Below are 14,454 nucleotides of genomic sequence, written 5' to 3' on the forward strand. Positions count from 1 at the left end.
GAGAGAGAGACAGAGGTTAAAGCGTGCCTTCCTGCTGGGTTTAGCGGCAGTTCAAAGAAGCACTTCAGAAGGCCTTATAGAGCATCTGATTAAAAAGTCCTAGGTGTGTAGGATTAGGGCAAGAGCACTGTAGGGGTATAGATTTAGAGCAGCAAGGTTGTATTAGTTGATTTGCGTTTAATTTGGGTAAGTTAAGGATTTCAAACTTTGATCTCTCTCTCAAAACTTTTCTCCACCCCATTTTGAGGTCTCACAGATGTTCCAATATTGCAGATGGCATATTTGACCTATCTCCTAATCAGCAGGGTTGATGTATGAATTCTTCATATACTGGATGAGAACACTAGATTTTTAAAGGCAATTCACTTAGGGATTCATTTCAACTTGGTGTTTCTGTCACAAAAATGTTCCACCCATTCTACGCCTGAGCATAGAAAATGTATAAAACTTTAATTAGTGCCCTGAGGGAAACTTTTATGCAGTGCTATGGTAGCTATCGAATCTCCTTCAGAGATGGGATGTTAGCCATCACTGGATTCCAATTCCAAGGCAAAGTCCTCCCAAGGCTTTCACACCACCCCTCTAAACTTTGCTCTGATGTAACACCCGTCAACGTTGACAGGTTTCCCCAAGGCCACACATGCCAGGGGGATGGCGGGGTAAGGGGGGGGGGGGGGGGGGTGGAGTGCTTCTCTTTAAAAAATAATCCAGAATTGGAATCCAGGGCATGTCCATCTGCGCAGCGGGAAGTGTTTGCGTCCTTGACCCCCCGTTGCGCTGCAGAGCGACGGATGGAACGTCTTCTGGCAGAGCAGCAGCACCGCCACCTGCAGCTGCAGGAGCAGCTGGCCCAGCAGCTGGCCCAGAGCCTGGGCGCCACCCTCTCCAACCGCCTGGACAAGGTGTTGCGCGACGAGATGAAGAAGACCGTCCCACAGAGTCAGTGCTGCTGCTATTGTTCCCCCCCCCCCCTCAATGTTTCACTTCTGTATCAGCGTACCTGCCCGATTTCACACAGGGCTTAAGATTTTCAATCAAATTGAATTCATAGACATAGCCTGGGCTATAGAAGCTTAGAACGTAGGCAATAGTATATTTCGATATACTTCGAAAACTTCTGATAACTTCATCAGGACAATCACAGGGTTCACTTTTGATTTTCACTGCTCCATATCCTTTCAGGCTTTTTCCTCTTTAGTCACTTCCTATTCCCCTTATCCCTTTTTTAATCAGCATTAAATGCGACAAATTTTGTGTTTTGCCCACCCTGATTATAATTATAATAACTTACAATTTCTTCTGTGGCTTCTGTGCACAGAAGGATTAACAAAGGTCTATGCTTTGGGTACACAGTAGTGCTGGGCGGTATGGCCAAAAATGTATATCACGGTATTTTTCAAAATTCTGACGGTTTCACGGTATATGACGGTATTTTTTTTCCATGCATAATCAAGTGTTCGCAACATTTTGGTTGACCAAGGAATTACTGCAGTAGATTGACTTAGGATGGCCTATTTTACTGTCATAATGAGTGAATATTGTAGAATAATTCCACACTAGTAGTAGTATTACAGGTTGCATGGCCATGATGCTGTTTACAAAGAGGCATCATGATTCTAATGGGCAATTGCAGTCAAAATACAGAACTTTTACTATGCAAATTGCACAAACCTACACAAAAAGTAGTGCAAATACTTATGCTTCAAGTTCAAGCCCAAGTACACTGTTTTCAAGTAAATATAAAAAGGAAATATAAAACAAGTGTGACTAAGTGAAGAGACTGCTCCGCTAATATGCCTACTCTGTCAAATAGGCCCATCAGAATCATGCCGTGTTGTTATTGTGTGCTCTACATATAACGTTAGTGGTAGGCTAACGTTTACAGAATTCACGTGGATGTCTTGTTAGCCTATCATGTTACGGTTCGCTAAGCAAAATGTAAACACAAAAGTTCGTTTCAGTGCACTGATGACAGTCAAGATCATGACTAACTAACCAGCTAGTATTGTTCAGTTCATGTCTGTAACATGCTTTACTTGCTACTTGGATAATTTCAGCGAATGTTATTAAGGTAAGATGAATTATAAGATCATAAAGTATTCCTGTGTTCGGTGGGTTCGCCTACTAGCCAGCTAGCTAGTTACAGCGGTGAACAATCTCTTTTTTTTTTTGCCTACTGGAAAATCCCTTTCAATGTAGGTTATTAAGACCAGTAACGCTTTTCGTTAACTAGGGGGACAATTTAAGATATTCTGTGCAACACCCAAGGAAAAATTAAGCCTTCAGCATCATAATTAAAGGGAAAACGTGAGGTATCTTGTGCTACAGGCTCCACTGTTTACTTTCACCATGCGTGTTTAGAAGCGCAACACTGAAAAGGGTCCCGTCTGAAACAATGACGCGCGACGCAGCATTCCGCCCACAGTGTAATCAAATACACCGGTATGGCGGTATATTAAAAATTCATATCATTACGAAAATATACACCGGTATTCGGTGTGAACCGGTATACCGCCCAGCACTAGTACACAGAGACACTGCACTTGCACTGCCAATTTCTGATGGTCTGATGTGGCTATTAAGTAAACCCTGTAAAAAAAAAAAAAAAGTTAACAACCGGGGGAACAGAATCTCAATAATACTACGGATGTATTTCAACCTTTGAAGCAACATTCTCCTGGTGGGCCATTGATAAAAGCTTTCTTGTGGCTAAGAGCTTTAATATTTAATGCGTATTTTATACTATTAGGCTATCTTTCCTCGGCAGGCTCTGAAACTGTACCTATAGATATCTTTCTTGGCAGCCCTCCTCCTCAGGCTCTTGAGTTGAGCTGCTTTTGTGTTTGTGACCCATCCAGCCATCTCCAAGAGTTTGGAGCCCGTCACCGGACAGCTGAGCAACACTATCGCCGCCAAGCTCGCCGCCGTGGAGGGCACACTCAAAGAAAACGTCACCAAGGTGGTCAAATCAAAGGTCAGTGGCAGTGAGGTTTCACACCCATTTCTCAATCCTCAGCAAAACTCTGTTTAGGGGTCGTCTTCATAGGGATTTCTGATGTTATTGTCTGATGTTTCTTTCTTTCTATCTCTTTCCCTCTTCTGTGTGTTTTCAAGCAGTTTTGCATCCACACAGACTTGAAATCAAGTGACCGTGCCCTTTTCTTGCATAGCCTGCAAGTTGCAGCCTACAACTGAACAGCATTGTCAAAGCATCCATTTGAAATCTTTGCACTCTAGAAACCATCGTCAAGCCCCGGAAACACAGTTGTCATCATTGACGCAAGGCCAAAACGTGACTAAACTTAACCAGCCCTGCTGTCACTGTCGTGTAGATGGGCCCTTAGTCTGTTGGGTAAACCTCCTCTAAGATTCCCCATAACTGCATATTGGGTGTTACATTTTGCTTGGCCTTGGTATGTACGTAAAGGGCCCTCAGTGATATGGGTAGCCATGACGCAACATCAAGAGCCATTTCTATAAATACTTGTATAAATCTTCCCGACCCCCTGACAAAATCTTCAAATATATAAGATTTCAAAAATAATTTGTTTTTGAAATGCAGTTTTGGGAATGTTGTTGAAACAAGAAGCCGCTGTATCAAAAGGATTAGTCTGACAGCTCCCTCTGAAGCGCTGAATTATTCAGGCCCTTTCCAGAGACGCGCTCTGTGGGTAAAGCCGTCCGTGGCACTACTCACTCCGGCTCACTCTCCCCACTGACACACACACACACACACACACACACACACACACTCTCAGTCTCACACACACTCACACACACACACGGGAACACACATACATGCAAACTCGGAGAAAAAAAAAACTCACTCAGACACGTGCACACCCACAGAAACACACTCACTCAGGCACGCTCGCAGAAATACACAGTCACGCTCACAGATACAGACACACACACTCACTCACTCTCAGATACAGACACACACACTGTCGCACTAGCTCTCTATCTCTTTAAGTTTCTCTTTCCAACTCTGCCTGTTTTCCTGACCTTTTTCCTCTCCCTTGCTCCCTGTCCTTCTGCATTGTCTCTGAGTTTCCTTTTCTGTCAGCTCCTCTCAGTCTCTCTCTCTGTCTCCTGTCTCACCCTCTCAATCTCCCCTCTCTCTATATATTTCCTCATTCCATCTTTGGCTTATTCCCTTTGCAATCTTCATACAAGAAGTCTTTGTAAGAAGTCCATTTTCTCTCTCCCTTGCTCTCTCTCTTGATGACTCATTTAAACAGTGTCTTTGGCTGTCTTCCTCTTGTTCAGTATGTATGTCTCTCCATCCCTCCCTCCCTCTGTCCAGAACACTACTGACGCCATTGGGCGCGCAGCAGCCGAGGCCATGCAGGGGCCCATCCAGGCAGCCTACAAGGAGGCGTTCCAGAGCATCGTGCTGCCCGTGTTTGAGCGCGGATGCCAGTCCATGTTCCAGCAGATCAACGACAGCTTCAAACAGGGAACCCATGAGTGTGAGTAGGCTACACATGGGGTTCTGCCACCCAGCGCTTCGGTGCAAGTCTGTGTCTTATTTGAGAAGAGATCGGTTAACTTTAGATTATGCTGATTATGCTGTTAGGTCTCTAGCATGCATCCAAGACTGCATATTCTTGTTATAAATCCAGAGATTGACATTTGGTTGAGTATTTAAGTATATTTTGAGTGAATGCAAGGTCAATGTTTTAGGGCCTACTGTGGTAAGCTCTTTGTATCTTGCTGAATTTTAAATATTCACAGTATATAGGAGGTGTGTGTGTGCGTGTGCGCGCGTGTGTGCGTGTGCATGCTCACAACTCTTTATTTTTACTCTATCCACTTTCTTTGCTTGGCAGGAGCAAGTGCAAGGGAGTGTTCAAGGGAGTGTGTATGAGTGTGTGTGTGTTTGGGGAGTTTGGGAACTGCGCGCATGTGTAGCTGAATGTGTGATAGCTGAGACGTGCACATGAGTGTTTGGACTGCTGCTGCGGAGTGTGTCTTGGTGTGATGGATGAGAGAGTGAGTGTGGGCTGAGGGCTCAAAGTATTGGTGTACGTGTGTATGCAACAGAGTGTGCAATAAGTGAGTGTGTGTGTGTGTGTCCGAGCTGAGTGTGCAGTAGGTGTGTGTTATTGTGTGATGTCTCTATTCCTAGTGTGTGTGTGTGTGTGTGTGTGAGAGTGTGTGAGAGAGCAAGAAAGAGAGAGAGAGAGAGAGAGAGTGAGATCGCCCCTCGTTGTTCTGAGCGCGTCTTCTCTGCCGTCCCCCTGCAGACATCCAGCAGCTTGAGACTCATGTGAAGAACAGGAAGCAGCGGGAGCAGGAGGCACGGGACCCCGTGATTGGCCAGCTCCAGCAGATGATGGACTCCTTCCAGAACTCCACCGACCAGCTGGCCAGCACCGTGACGGCCAGCGTGCGCTCCGAGGTCCAGCACCAGCTCCACATGGTCGTGGGAAAGTAAGCCGCCTCTCCCGCGCTCATCTCATCTCCCCTCAGCCCTCCCTGCTCATCGTCCTCTCGTACAGCTTCACTTCCTCCTGTCTCGTCTCTCTTGCTACAACTCTTTTACTTTCTCCTGGTCACTCGCTGAGAATGTTAAATACCTGCAGTATGTATTTGCTGAATTATACATTATATTCCTTCCTTACATGCTATGAATTCGGTAGATTCTGTAGAGGGTTTCCACCAAGATTTTTGTTTATTTCTGTTCTTGCTTGCTCGGTGCCCAGAAATAATTTATTTTAACCAGACAAATTGGGGCATTTCAGGAGTAACGTTAGGGTGCGCAACACATTAGTAACCTAATATAATGTGAAGAAGTTTACAAAAGAATGACAATATCCTCAAATCAACTCGTCATCCTGGGGTGGGCATTTTATCCCATTAAGCACTCATTTGCCTTGGTTAAAATGCAAATGTTCGGTAATGGAGTTTTTGATGAAAAGAAGAACAACCAATTTCAGTTTTGCGCAAAGCAAACATTGTTTTCACACGATTGGAATTGTTTGATTTACCAACTCATACATTTTCTTTGACAATGTATAGCAACAGTTGGTTTTCTTCCTGAGGGATATGGCAAGGCCAGTTGAACTTAGTTCAGTTAGTTAGTTTGAAAGCACTACATGTGTAGGTTGGAAAATATGTTGGTAAAAAAAAATATGATGGTAAAAAAAATATGTTGAAAATATAGGAAGTTCTTGATTGATGGTGTAGACAGAGATCTTAGCCAGCGTTTTGAATCCTCTTGTATCGAGTGGCCAGCAAATGGATCGCTGTGCACAAACAAACCTTAAGCCAGGGTTTAATTTCTCCCAGCAAATTCAATTTAGCCCTGGCTCACCTTCAACAAAATTCATGGTGTTTAAAGTGGTGTGGAGAGCCACAATTAATATTCTGTTTGCATAGTCTTCTAGACTGATCTGCTAATAACATTTGTGTTATTATTTGGAATTTTCCCTTACCACTCTGAAATTCACTTTCTCAGTTGGCCTTGAGCATAACCAGCTAGCTCTGTGAACAGCTGAGCTTTTCATGAGGCTTTGTAAATGAGTGCTGTCTCCTTCTGTCCTCTCCCCCCTATCTGCGTGTGTGTGTGTGTGTGTGTGTGTGTGTGTGTTCGCGTGTCCGTCCAGTCTGCAGGACTCGATCCTGACGCAGGTGCAGCGGATTGTGAAGGGTGAGGTGAGCATGGCCATGAAGGAGCAGCAGGCGGTGGTGACCTCCAGCATCATGCAGGCCATGCGCTCCGCCGCGGGCACGCCCATCCCCACCGCCCACCTGGACTACCAGAGCCAGCAGGCAGCCATCCTGCAGCTGCTGCAGCAGGGACAGCTCAACCAGGCCTTCCAGCAGGTCCGCTCGTCCTCCTCATATCTGTGTACTGTATTTAGGGGGGTTTCGTCTAGGGGACTATTAAACTCAGTTGTCGGGGCTGTAGGCGGTAGTCAGCTAATTGTTCCACAGTGGCATGCAAGTTGTGTACAGCTGTGTTAAAGTACAGAAAGAATGTGTCTGCTGTGGACAACCACCTAATGATAAAACACCTGCTGCCAACTGCTAGCTAGTTTAACCAGACTAACTCAACCAGGCTCTCAAAATGATGCTGTTATTACATTATCTCATGTAATATACATGAAATACCCCCCCCCACACACACACACACACACACACACACAAGCTGCCTGTAGGTTAGACCTGAGGTTCTCAACCTTTTTGGGGCTAAGGCACACCAAAGATCAAACTGAAATGGCAAAGCAACACTGGCTTATGGTTACTGGTTGTAAAGTATGTCCCACACATTATTATCTAGGCAATAAGGGGAGTGTTCCTTCTCATGCCCACACATCTCTATGCAGTGTGTAGATGAGCAGAGACTACAGTCCACAGTGATTTAAGTTAAAAAATAGTGAGTTAAAAAATAGCCATTTAATGAGTGTAATAAATGTTTTGGGTTCCTCAAAATTCCACAGCACACCGGTTGATAACCGCTGGGCTAGACTACTTAACAGCCAGAGAGCTGTGTCGGACTCAGGAGAATGGGTTGTGTTCATGCTGCCTTTGTTTAACCAAAGGCTGTTGTGAATGCTCCATGTAGGCCAAGATTTATTCTGCTCTCGTTTGAATATGAACAGATGCCAAGATGGAAGTCTCACCAAGTAGCTTATGCTCTTCTTGGAAAAAAGTAGTTTGGTCTTACTTAGTCTTTTTAAATAATTGAAGCTTTGGGTGAGCTCAGGTAATTTGTGAATGCATCCACATATCCTTGGTGTGCAAATCCTTGGGAAGGTACCCCTCTGCCTCGTCTTGACCTCCTATGTGTATGGAAATGTATACATTAGCTTACAGAGAGGCGCTCAAAGCAGTTGGTCAGTCACTACACTACATAATTACATACTCCTCAAACATGTTGCATACCGGGGGTCAGTTTAATCAGGATGTCTAGCAGATTGCAGACTAAGCGATTCTGATATTGATTGACTCAGTTCCTCTCCCCCTCTCCTCATCTGTCTCAATCGCTGTCTTATTTTTGTTCTCCTCCTTCCTGCCTCTTCCATCTCTGTCTTTATCTCTCTTTCTCTTTCTCTCTCTCGTGATCCCTCTCTCACTAATCCTCCCTTTCCCCATCAACAGGCCTTGTCTGCTGCTGACCTGAACCTGGTTCTGTACGTGTGTGAGACCATCGACTCTCAGCAGGTGTTTGGCCAGCACCCGTGCCCCCTCATCCAGCCCGTCCTGCTGTCGCTCATCCAGCAGCTTTCCACCAACCTCGGCACGCGCACCGAGCTCAAAATTAGGTAGGAGACCAGCAACACCCCACTGTCATTCTTCTTCCTCCAGTTTGGGATTGTGTATGGGATTGCGCGCGTGCTTCCGTATGTTACGGATGCCAGCTAGCTTAGCTGTGCGTGTGGAACTTGGGTAAACCTCACTCCCGACGCCTCAAGAGTGAGCTTTTTTAGCTCAATTGTCGGCATGCTCGACTCCCGATCTGAGTTGCAGCTGTTGGCAGGTTCAAGTCCGTGCGTGTGCAGGGCTGAACTATTATACAGGTTAAACACAACGCAGGTTGCACGTAGATAAGAGTTTTAGCAGTATGTGAAGGTTGGGCCTAGTATTTCGTTAATGGCTCAATAGACTTCTAACAAAACTGAAATTTCAGGACTTTGAAGTTCTCAGGCACTGGGGCTAGAATTAAGGCATTGGCCAGGCCATTAACATTGTCAATTAGAATTTCATTTTAATTGGAGAATGCATAATTATACATAATGGATTTGGACATTTCTGACCACGTCAGGCGCAGATGGTTTTCTTGCTTTAAGGACTGAAATATCCAAGTTATAATTATGAGAGCATGTCCCAGTGCAATTGCACGGTCACATAGACATATTTTCACCTTGACAAAAATCCCTTTGCACAAAGTAAGCCCAGGTAAACACACATCTGCACACAAGGTCCTAGGAGTGAGATGGTGCATCCTAATGGACACCCAGTCCAAACATTAGGTGTGTGTGTGTGTGTGTGTGTGTGCGTGTGTGTGTGTGAAGGTGATCTCTACGTCATTACAACCTGGTCATCAGTGCCTCTAGTGAACGGGGCTCTCTCTTTTTTTTTTGTCCGTCCTCCTGTTTTAAGTCCTGCCTTTATGGGCTCTCCCCAACGGTAAACCTGGGACATACCTCAGTCCTTAACGCCGTGCCACTCTTGACTACAGCCATTAAGCCTCTCAGCAGCCTGGCGCTGGGCCTGAACGCCCGCCAGGGGAGTCGGCCAAGCCCCCGAAGTCCAGGCGCACACACGGATCGCCCGCTGCCAACTCCCTTTACTGCCTTTACAGACCGCCGTCCACTTGTCTCGTTACGGCACGAATCACATCTCGCATAACCTAAAGCTCACACAGCCCAGATGTTCCAATACATCACCATCTGTGCGTGGGGGGTCGGTGTGAGTATGTGTATCTATAACCATATGTTAAGTGTGTATGTTTAGGGGTCTGGCCTTCAAGACGCATAAGGACAGTACAGTACAGTCAACATTGCTTCATTTTTCCTTTGCTCGACCGGGGAACATCCGTGGCATGCCACTGTATGTCTATTTTTATGACTTGTACTGTAGATATTGGTCCAAGTCCAGTTTATTTTGCCATATTGATGAGGTGGTTAAGCCACCCCCAAGGGGTTAAAATATGAGCAGCATCCTTCCTTCACCCCGGAGGCTGATGGCACTTAAGCCTCAAGATTACAGTGAGAGGGGGTGGGGGGGACGGGACGTGGGAAGCACGGTCCTTTTGGCTTAAATGTATTGGAGTGCGCTGTGCAGATGTGAAATTATTATAACAATCTGATGCGTAGCATCTTGGCCGGGCCATCTGGAGCGTGCGCGTGGGCAACACACTGTAAGCGGGTTATTCAGGTCGTTGTATTGCATTTCCTCCTTTTTTAATCAGATGCTCTAATCTTAACGAGTGCCTGTAAGGTAATTAAGATGACCTCTCCGGAATATGCGCTCCTACCCGCCCATCCGCCCCCACCCCGCCAGCGGCCGTCCAGCCAACGGCGAGTCATTCGAGTTGAAAGGCAGATGGCGAATATCTCCATTCAGACAGGTGGCAGCGCTCTTAATCCTGATGGAGGTTGCAATGTCCCACAAAGGGAGAGTGGGAAGAGAAAAACCCCCCTCGCTTCATCCCAGAACAGGCTTTAAGAATCAACAGGAATGCGTAGCATACGCAACAACGCAGTGGCAGCAGAGTGTAGACGAGGAGGACGAGTGTTAGAACATGTTGTCACACAAATGTGCGAAATGCTTGCCCCTGCGCACCCTTTGTGGTTGACCCCTGTGCATTACCGGAGCCGGTCATCCATCCATCCATCCATCCCACCAGGGGCGTCGCTGAAATTCAATTAATCTCCAGAGGTGGCCTAGGAGTCCGGAGACAGGTTTATGGAAAAACCTGCCTCGGGCTAACCAGATTAGTGCTTTGAGGCAGACCAGTGATCCGACGGCGGAGATCAAAGAGCTCATTCCAACACAAGGCGGGCAAAACACAAGGGGTGAGGCGGGGATGCCAACAGTGCGGGTGGAACTGACAAACAGAAAAAAAGAAGAAATCCATAATCTGTGAGGTGTGGTGATTGGATGCAGCCTTAACAACAAACTGTTAATTGTGTACCATGCCCATTTGAGTCCACTCTGTTTGTGGAGCATTGTGCTGACGTACTGGCCTTTTCCCCCCAAAAAATGTCATAAGCCTGTATTAGTTCATTTATATAACCAGTGTGTTACATTTTTATAACTGATGCCCAATAGATTGCATGACTGGTGTTTCATATGAAATATCTGTTGTGAGAATTCAATAACTGGCAAGGTTTATTATATAGTGTAATCATTCAAAACTGGGCTCTTTTCTTTTTATTTCTGTTTTAAATATTGTTCAATGCCTCTTTATAGGTAAGAAACATATCAAGTGGACATTTTTACAGGGGACCAAAATTCCGTAACTGAGTTTGCAGGTTCCGATGTTACTACTAAAAGATTAATGTTAGTTTTTCGGTCCCCAACGAGGATGTAGTGCAAGATGGTGTGAAAGAGGATGAATGTGGGTCCTGTGGTGAGCGCTGACCGTCTCTCTCTCTCTGGTCTCCCCTCAGCTATCTGGAGGACGCCGTGATGAATCTGGACCACGGTGACCCCGTGACGCGGGACCACATGAGCGCGGTGTTGGCCCAGGTGCGGCAGAAGCTCTTCCAGTTCCTGCAGCAGGAGCCGCTCAGCCCGCTCAGCAAGAGGGCTCGCCGCCTCATGATGATGCTGCAGGGCCTAGTGGTCAACCACTAGCCCCGCACACAATAGCACATAGCCTACCCAAACAATGTGCTCCTCAAATTACCCCTCACCCATAATCAAACACACACGCACATGCACACACACGCACACACTCAAACACAAACAAATACACACACACTTCCTTTCTGCGTCTCCCTGCAGCTCCATTCATCTTGTCTATGTAGACCCTTACCTGTACAGCCTGTCCCTCCACATACACACACACCTGACTTTGACCTTTCACCCTTGATGACCCCCCTCCCTCCCCCCAGCTGCTCTTCTGCGGTCTTTCTTTGGGATTTGTGGGATTTTGACGGTGGCTTGGATGATGGAGGAAATTGGCACTCTGATCCTGTGTTTATGCTTACTAGCTTTTTTTTTTTTTTGGTTGGCTGCAGTTGCACTCAACGTACCACCTCATCCTAAAGTTTGTCATTTCTCGTCTTGTATGACGAACCACATGAAAATGAGAAGGTTGTTGCTCTTTTATTTTTGTAAGTGACCATTGCAAGTCAACTAACTTTTGTGCAATGCATCAAGAAGGCAGAGGCAAAAGAAAACCAAATGGACCTTTCAGTGTTTCGCTAGTGTGCTATGTTGGTTGGAAGATGTTCTGCAGATTATTTCTCAGCACTCTGCCATGCTGCCTACTGGCCAGACAGACAACTGCAGTGAGGACTGCAACTATATAGAGATCTCTTTATTTTTCCCACCCCACAAACTGCTACATTTTCATTTAATTCCTCCCTGGTTTTCTATTTTTGTTTCACAAACTGAAAGGAATAACAAGGTACATATGCACAGGATGATGCCTCTACCAGAAACACTGAGTTTATTTCTTTAAAAGTCCTCTTGTACCACAGACATTTCCATCTGGTTGAAAAGTAGTTTTGTTTTGTGTGCGAGAGGGGGTTGTATTTCCTGTAGGACTGACTACTTTTTGCATAGGCTTTACAGAACTGTACAGTGTTCATATGTTAATGTAAGTTCTTTTCTGATCTGTTTTTATGTGTTAGTTTAAGCAGGAAGCTGAAGCACCCGTGTACATTAGTCAATCAAGAATATGATTGTGGCGTCCAGGCAAACAGGGAAAATGGCCGTCCGCGTTTAGTTTTTTTTGTTGCGTCCCCCACTCCCTCGATTTTTCCAAGGTCCTTACAATCCACCAGCTTCTCACATTAATCATACTCTCAACATATGCTTGAGTTATCAAAGTCAAAGTTGTTTTCCATAGCAAATCAAGCGAGATCTGTTATTACTAAGAGATGTCTCATTCAATTTGTAAGCGTGCAGTTTTCGCTTCAGTCCCTAGATGGCAGTAAATCTGATAACTAGGTTTGTTATTTATCATGCTATTTTTACATATGCTGCTTTTTCTCTTCACTATCTTTTGTAAATGTCCCACAATTTGCAAGACTATTGTTTCTTTTAAAGGTACTGATTTGTGTCAATGTGGCCTTTAAAGATGTATTTTATTTTCCACTTCCTCCCAAAGCAAATCCTGATTAGTGTATTTGGGGTTTCGATCATCCCCGGAGGACTTATTGATTGTGGTGTCAAATTAAAAATTATAACAGAATATAGCTCCCATAACCTGGAGTGTAACCTTAACAGAAAGTGCCTTAACAATGTTCTACAGTTTGAGTGGTCAATTGTTCCCTTAATATACCTTAGTGCTATTTAGGGGTGGGAGGATGTGATTAAAGAAATCCGAGGTAATATGTAGAAGTGTGAAGAGAGAAGTGGCACTGGTCATTGCATTGATGTGCTGATTTCACAGTCACTTATGAAGAACAAAGCTTTTTCAGTCAGAGGAATAGCACTTGTATTGTTTACTGATGAGAATCTGAGCTCTTGTTTTAGGTTTTAAGACCAAGGAATCTGCCCTTGTTCTATGTGTCTCACATTCTCGTTGTCTGCGAGAAATGCCTGAAAATGTGTGCGTTTGTGCGCAACACCAACACTTTGTAAGGTGGTACTGTAGACCCAGTGAAGCACTGTCATCAAAAAAAGGCTTCCTAAACAAGGCCTTCAAAACTCATCAGTCATACTTTAAATGTGGATATGTTCACATCTCCCCTCTTGAAGATCGCAAAGGTCCCACCTGTTTTCTTTGCCTCCGTAGATAATGTTACATTTTGGCACACAAAAAGGTTTTTTATGTTGGGCAGCTGGTTTAGACTAAATAATGATTAAGCTCAGCATGCTAAGGAGCTGTGCTCATTTAAATTCATGTATACCTGGTCTAGATGGACTAGGACGATTTTTTTTTTTGTTCTTGTCAGAAAGAATCAGCGCACTAAATTACAGCATTCTTGGTTAGATTCCATCTCTGAAACGACCCTTGGTCAAGTAGCTTGACCATCTGTATGTTGTAGCTACTGGAAGTTCAAACCCTTGGATTGTTGAAGTAACCCTTTACGGTTTTGTTTTATTATTTTTTTCAATTAGTCAAGTACACATTATTCTTATATGCAGGTTTCGACCAGCAATTGCAGTGTATAAATCAAGGTTTTCCTTCCAACTTTTGTTTTTCATTAAGATTGATACTTATCAGGGTTTAGCAACAAATAGACGTGAATGTCCTATCGAGGCTTGCACATAACGCTATATATAACTACTTTCCTCTCCAAACGTTGCATATTCAGATTTAGCTCTTGTTTTGTGTATGAACAGATTTGAACGTTTTGTCATTTTTCCATCGTGGTTTTGTTCGTAATGCTTGGACTATGTTGTATATTTTACACCTGTTTCTTTTACCCTAGACGTTTTGGAATAAAAAAGAAAATCACAATGTTCAATCTGTTGTTTTGTCTGCACTCATTTTAATTTCTATAAAATCTACAGGCTGGCTCGGTGTGTATGTGGTTCTAATCCACGCAGGCTTTATTCCTCCCACATACCCGTGGCCCTGTGACGTTTGCATTCTCTGTGGACGGGATTACGACGGACAGTTCAACATTCGTTTATACGCATCAAACATCTTAATCTGTGTCAGAGAGATATCAGCATTTGCCATAGTACATTTATGGTTTTACTGTGGCTGGTCAAAAACATAGGCTATAGACTACATCTTATTTAGTTCTATTTGTTACGTTTTTAAGAAAACGTGGCAGAAAATAAATCTGACCCTTATCAATACCTTGCAGTTGA

At 44.6% G+C, this 14,454-nt stretch overlaps 1 protein-coding gene across 6 annotated transcripts in view; it reads left to right on the forward strand.

Annotated features, from left to right (window-relative positions):
* The window catches only part of edc4 (enhancer of mRNA decapping 4), a 28,451-nt gene extending 14,349 nt beyond the window's left edge, over nucleotides 1-14,102 (forward strand). For all 6 annotated transcript variants that reach the window (XM_062546789.1, XM_062546792.1, XM_062546793.1 and 3 more), the window contains 7 exons: nucleotides 784-939; nucleotides 2,859-2,974; nucleotides 4,307-4,472; nucleotides 5,250-5,436; nucleotides 6,612-6,831; nucleotides 8,110-8,273; nucleotides 11,127-14,102. In XM_062546789.1, the coding sequence (XP_062402773.1) occupies nucleotides 784-939; nucleotides 2,859-2,974; nucleotides 4,307-4,472; nucleotides 5,250-5,436; nucleotides 6,612-6,831; nucleotides 8,110-8,273; nucleotides 11,127-11,313 (1,196 nt within the window). In that variant the 3' untranslated portion in view covers nucleotides 11,314-14,102. The remainder of the gene's footprint in view (nucleotides 1-783; nucleotides 940-2,858; nucleotides 2,975-4,306; nucleotides 4,473-5,249; nucleotides 5,437-6,611; nucleotides 6,832-8,109; nucleotides 8,274-11,126) is intronic.
* The last annotated feature ends 352 nt before the right edge of the window (nucleotides 14,103-14,454 follow it).

This window comes from Sardina pilchardus, chromosome 10 (genome assembly GCF_963854185.1).
Source record: "Sardina pilchardus chromosome 10, fSarPil1.1, whole genome shotgun sequence".
NCBI classification, from domain to species: Eukaryota; Metazoa; Chordata; class Actinopteri; order Clupeiformes; family Clupeidae; genus Sardina; species Sardina pilchardus.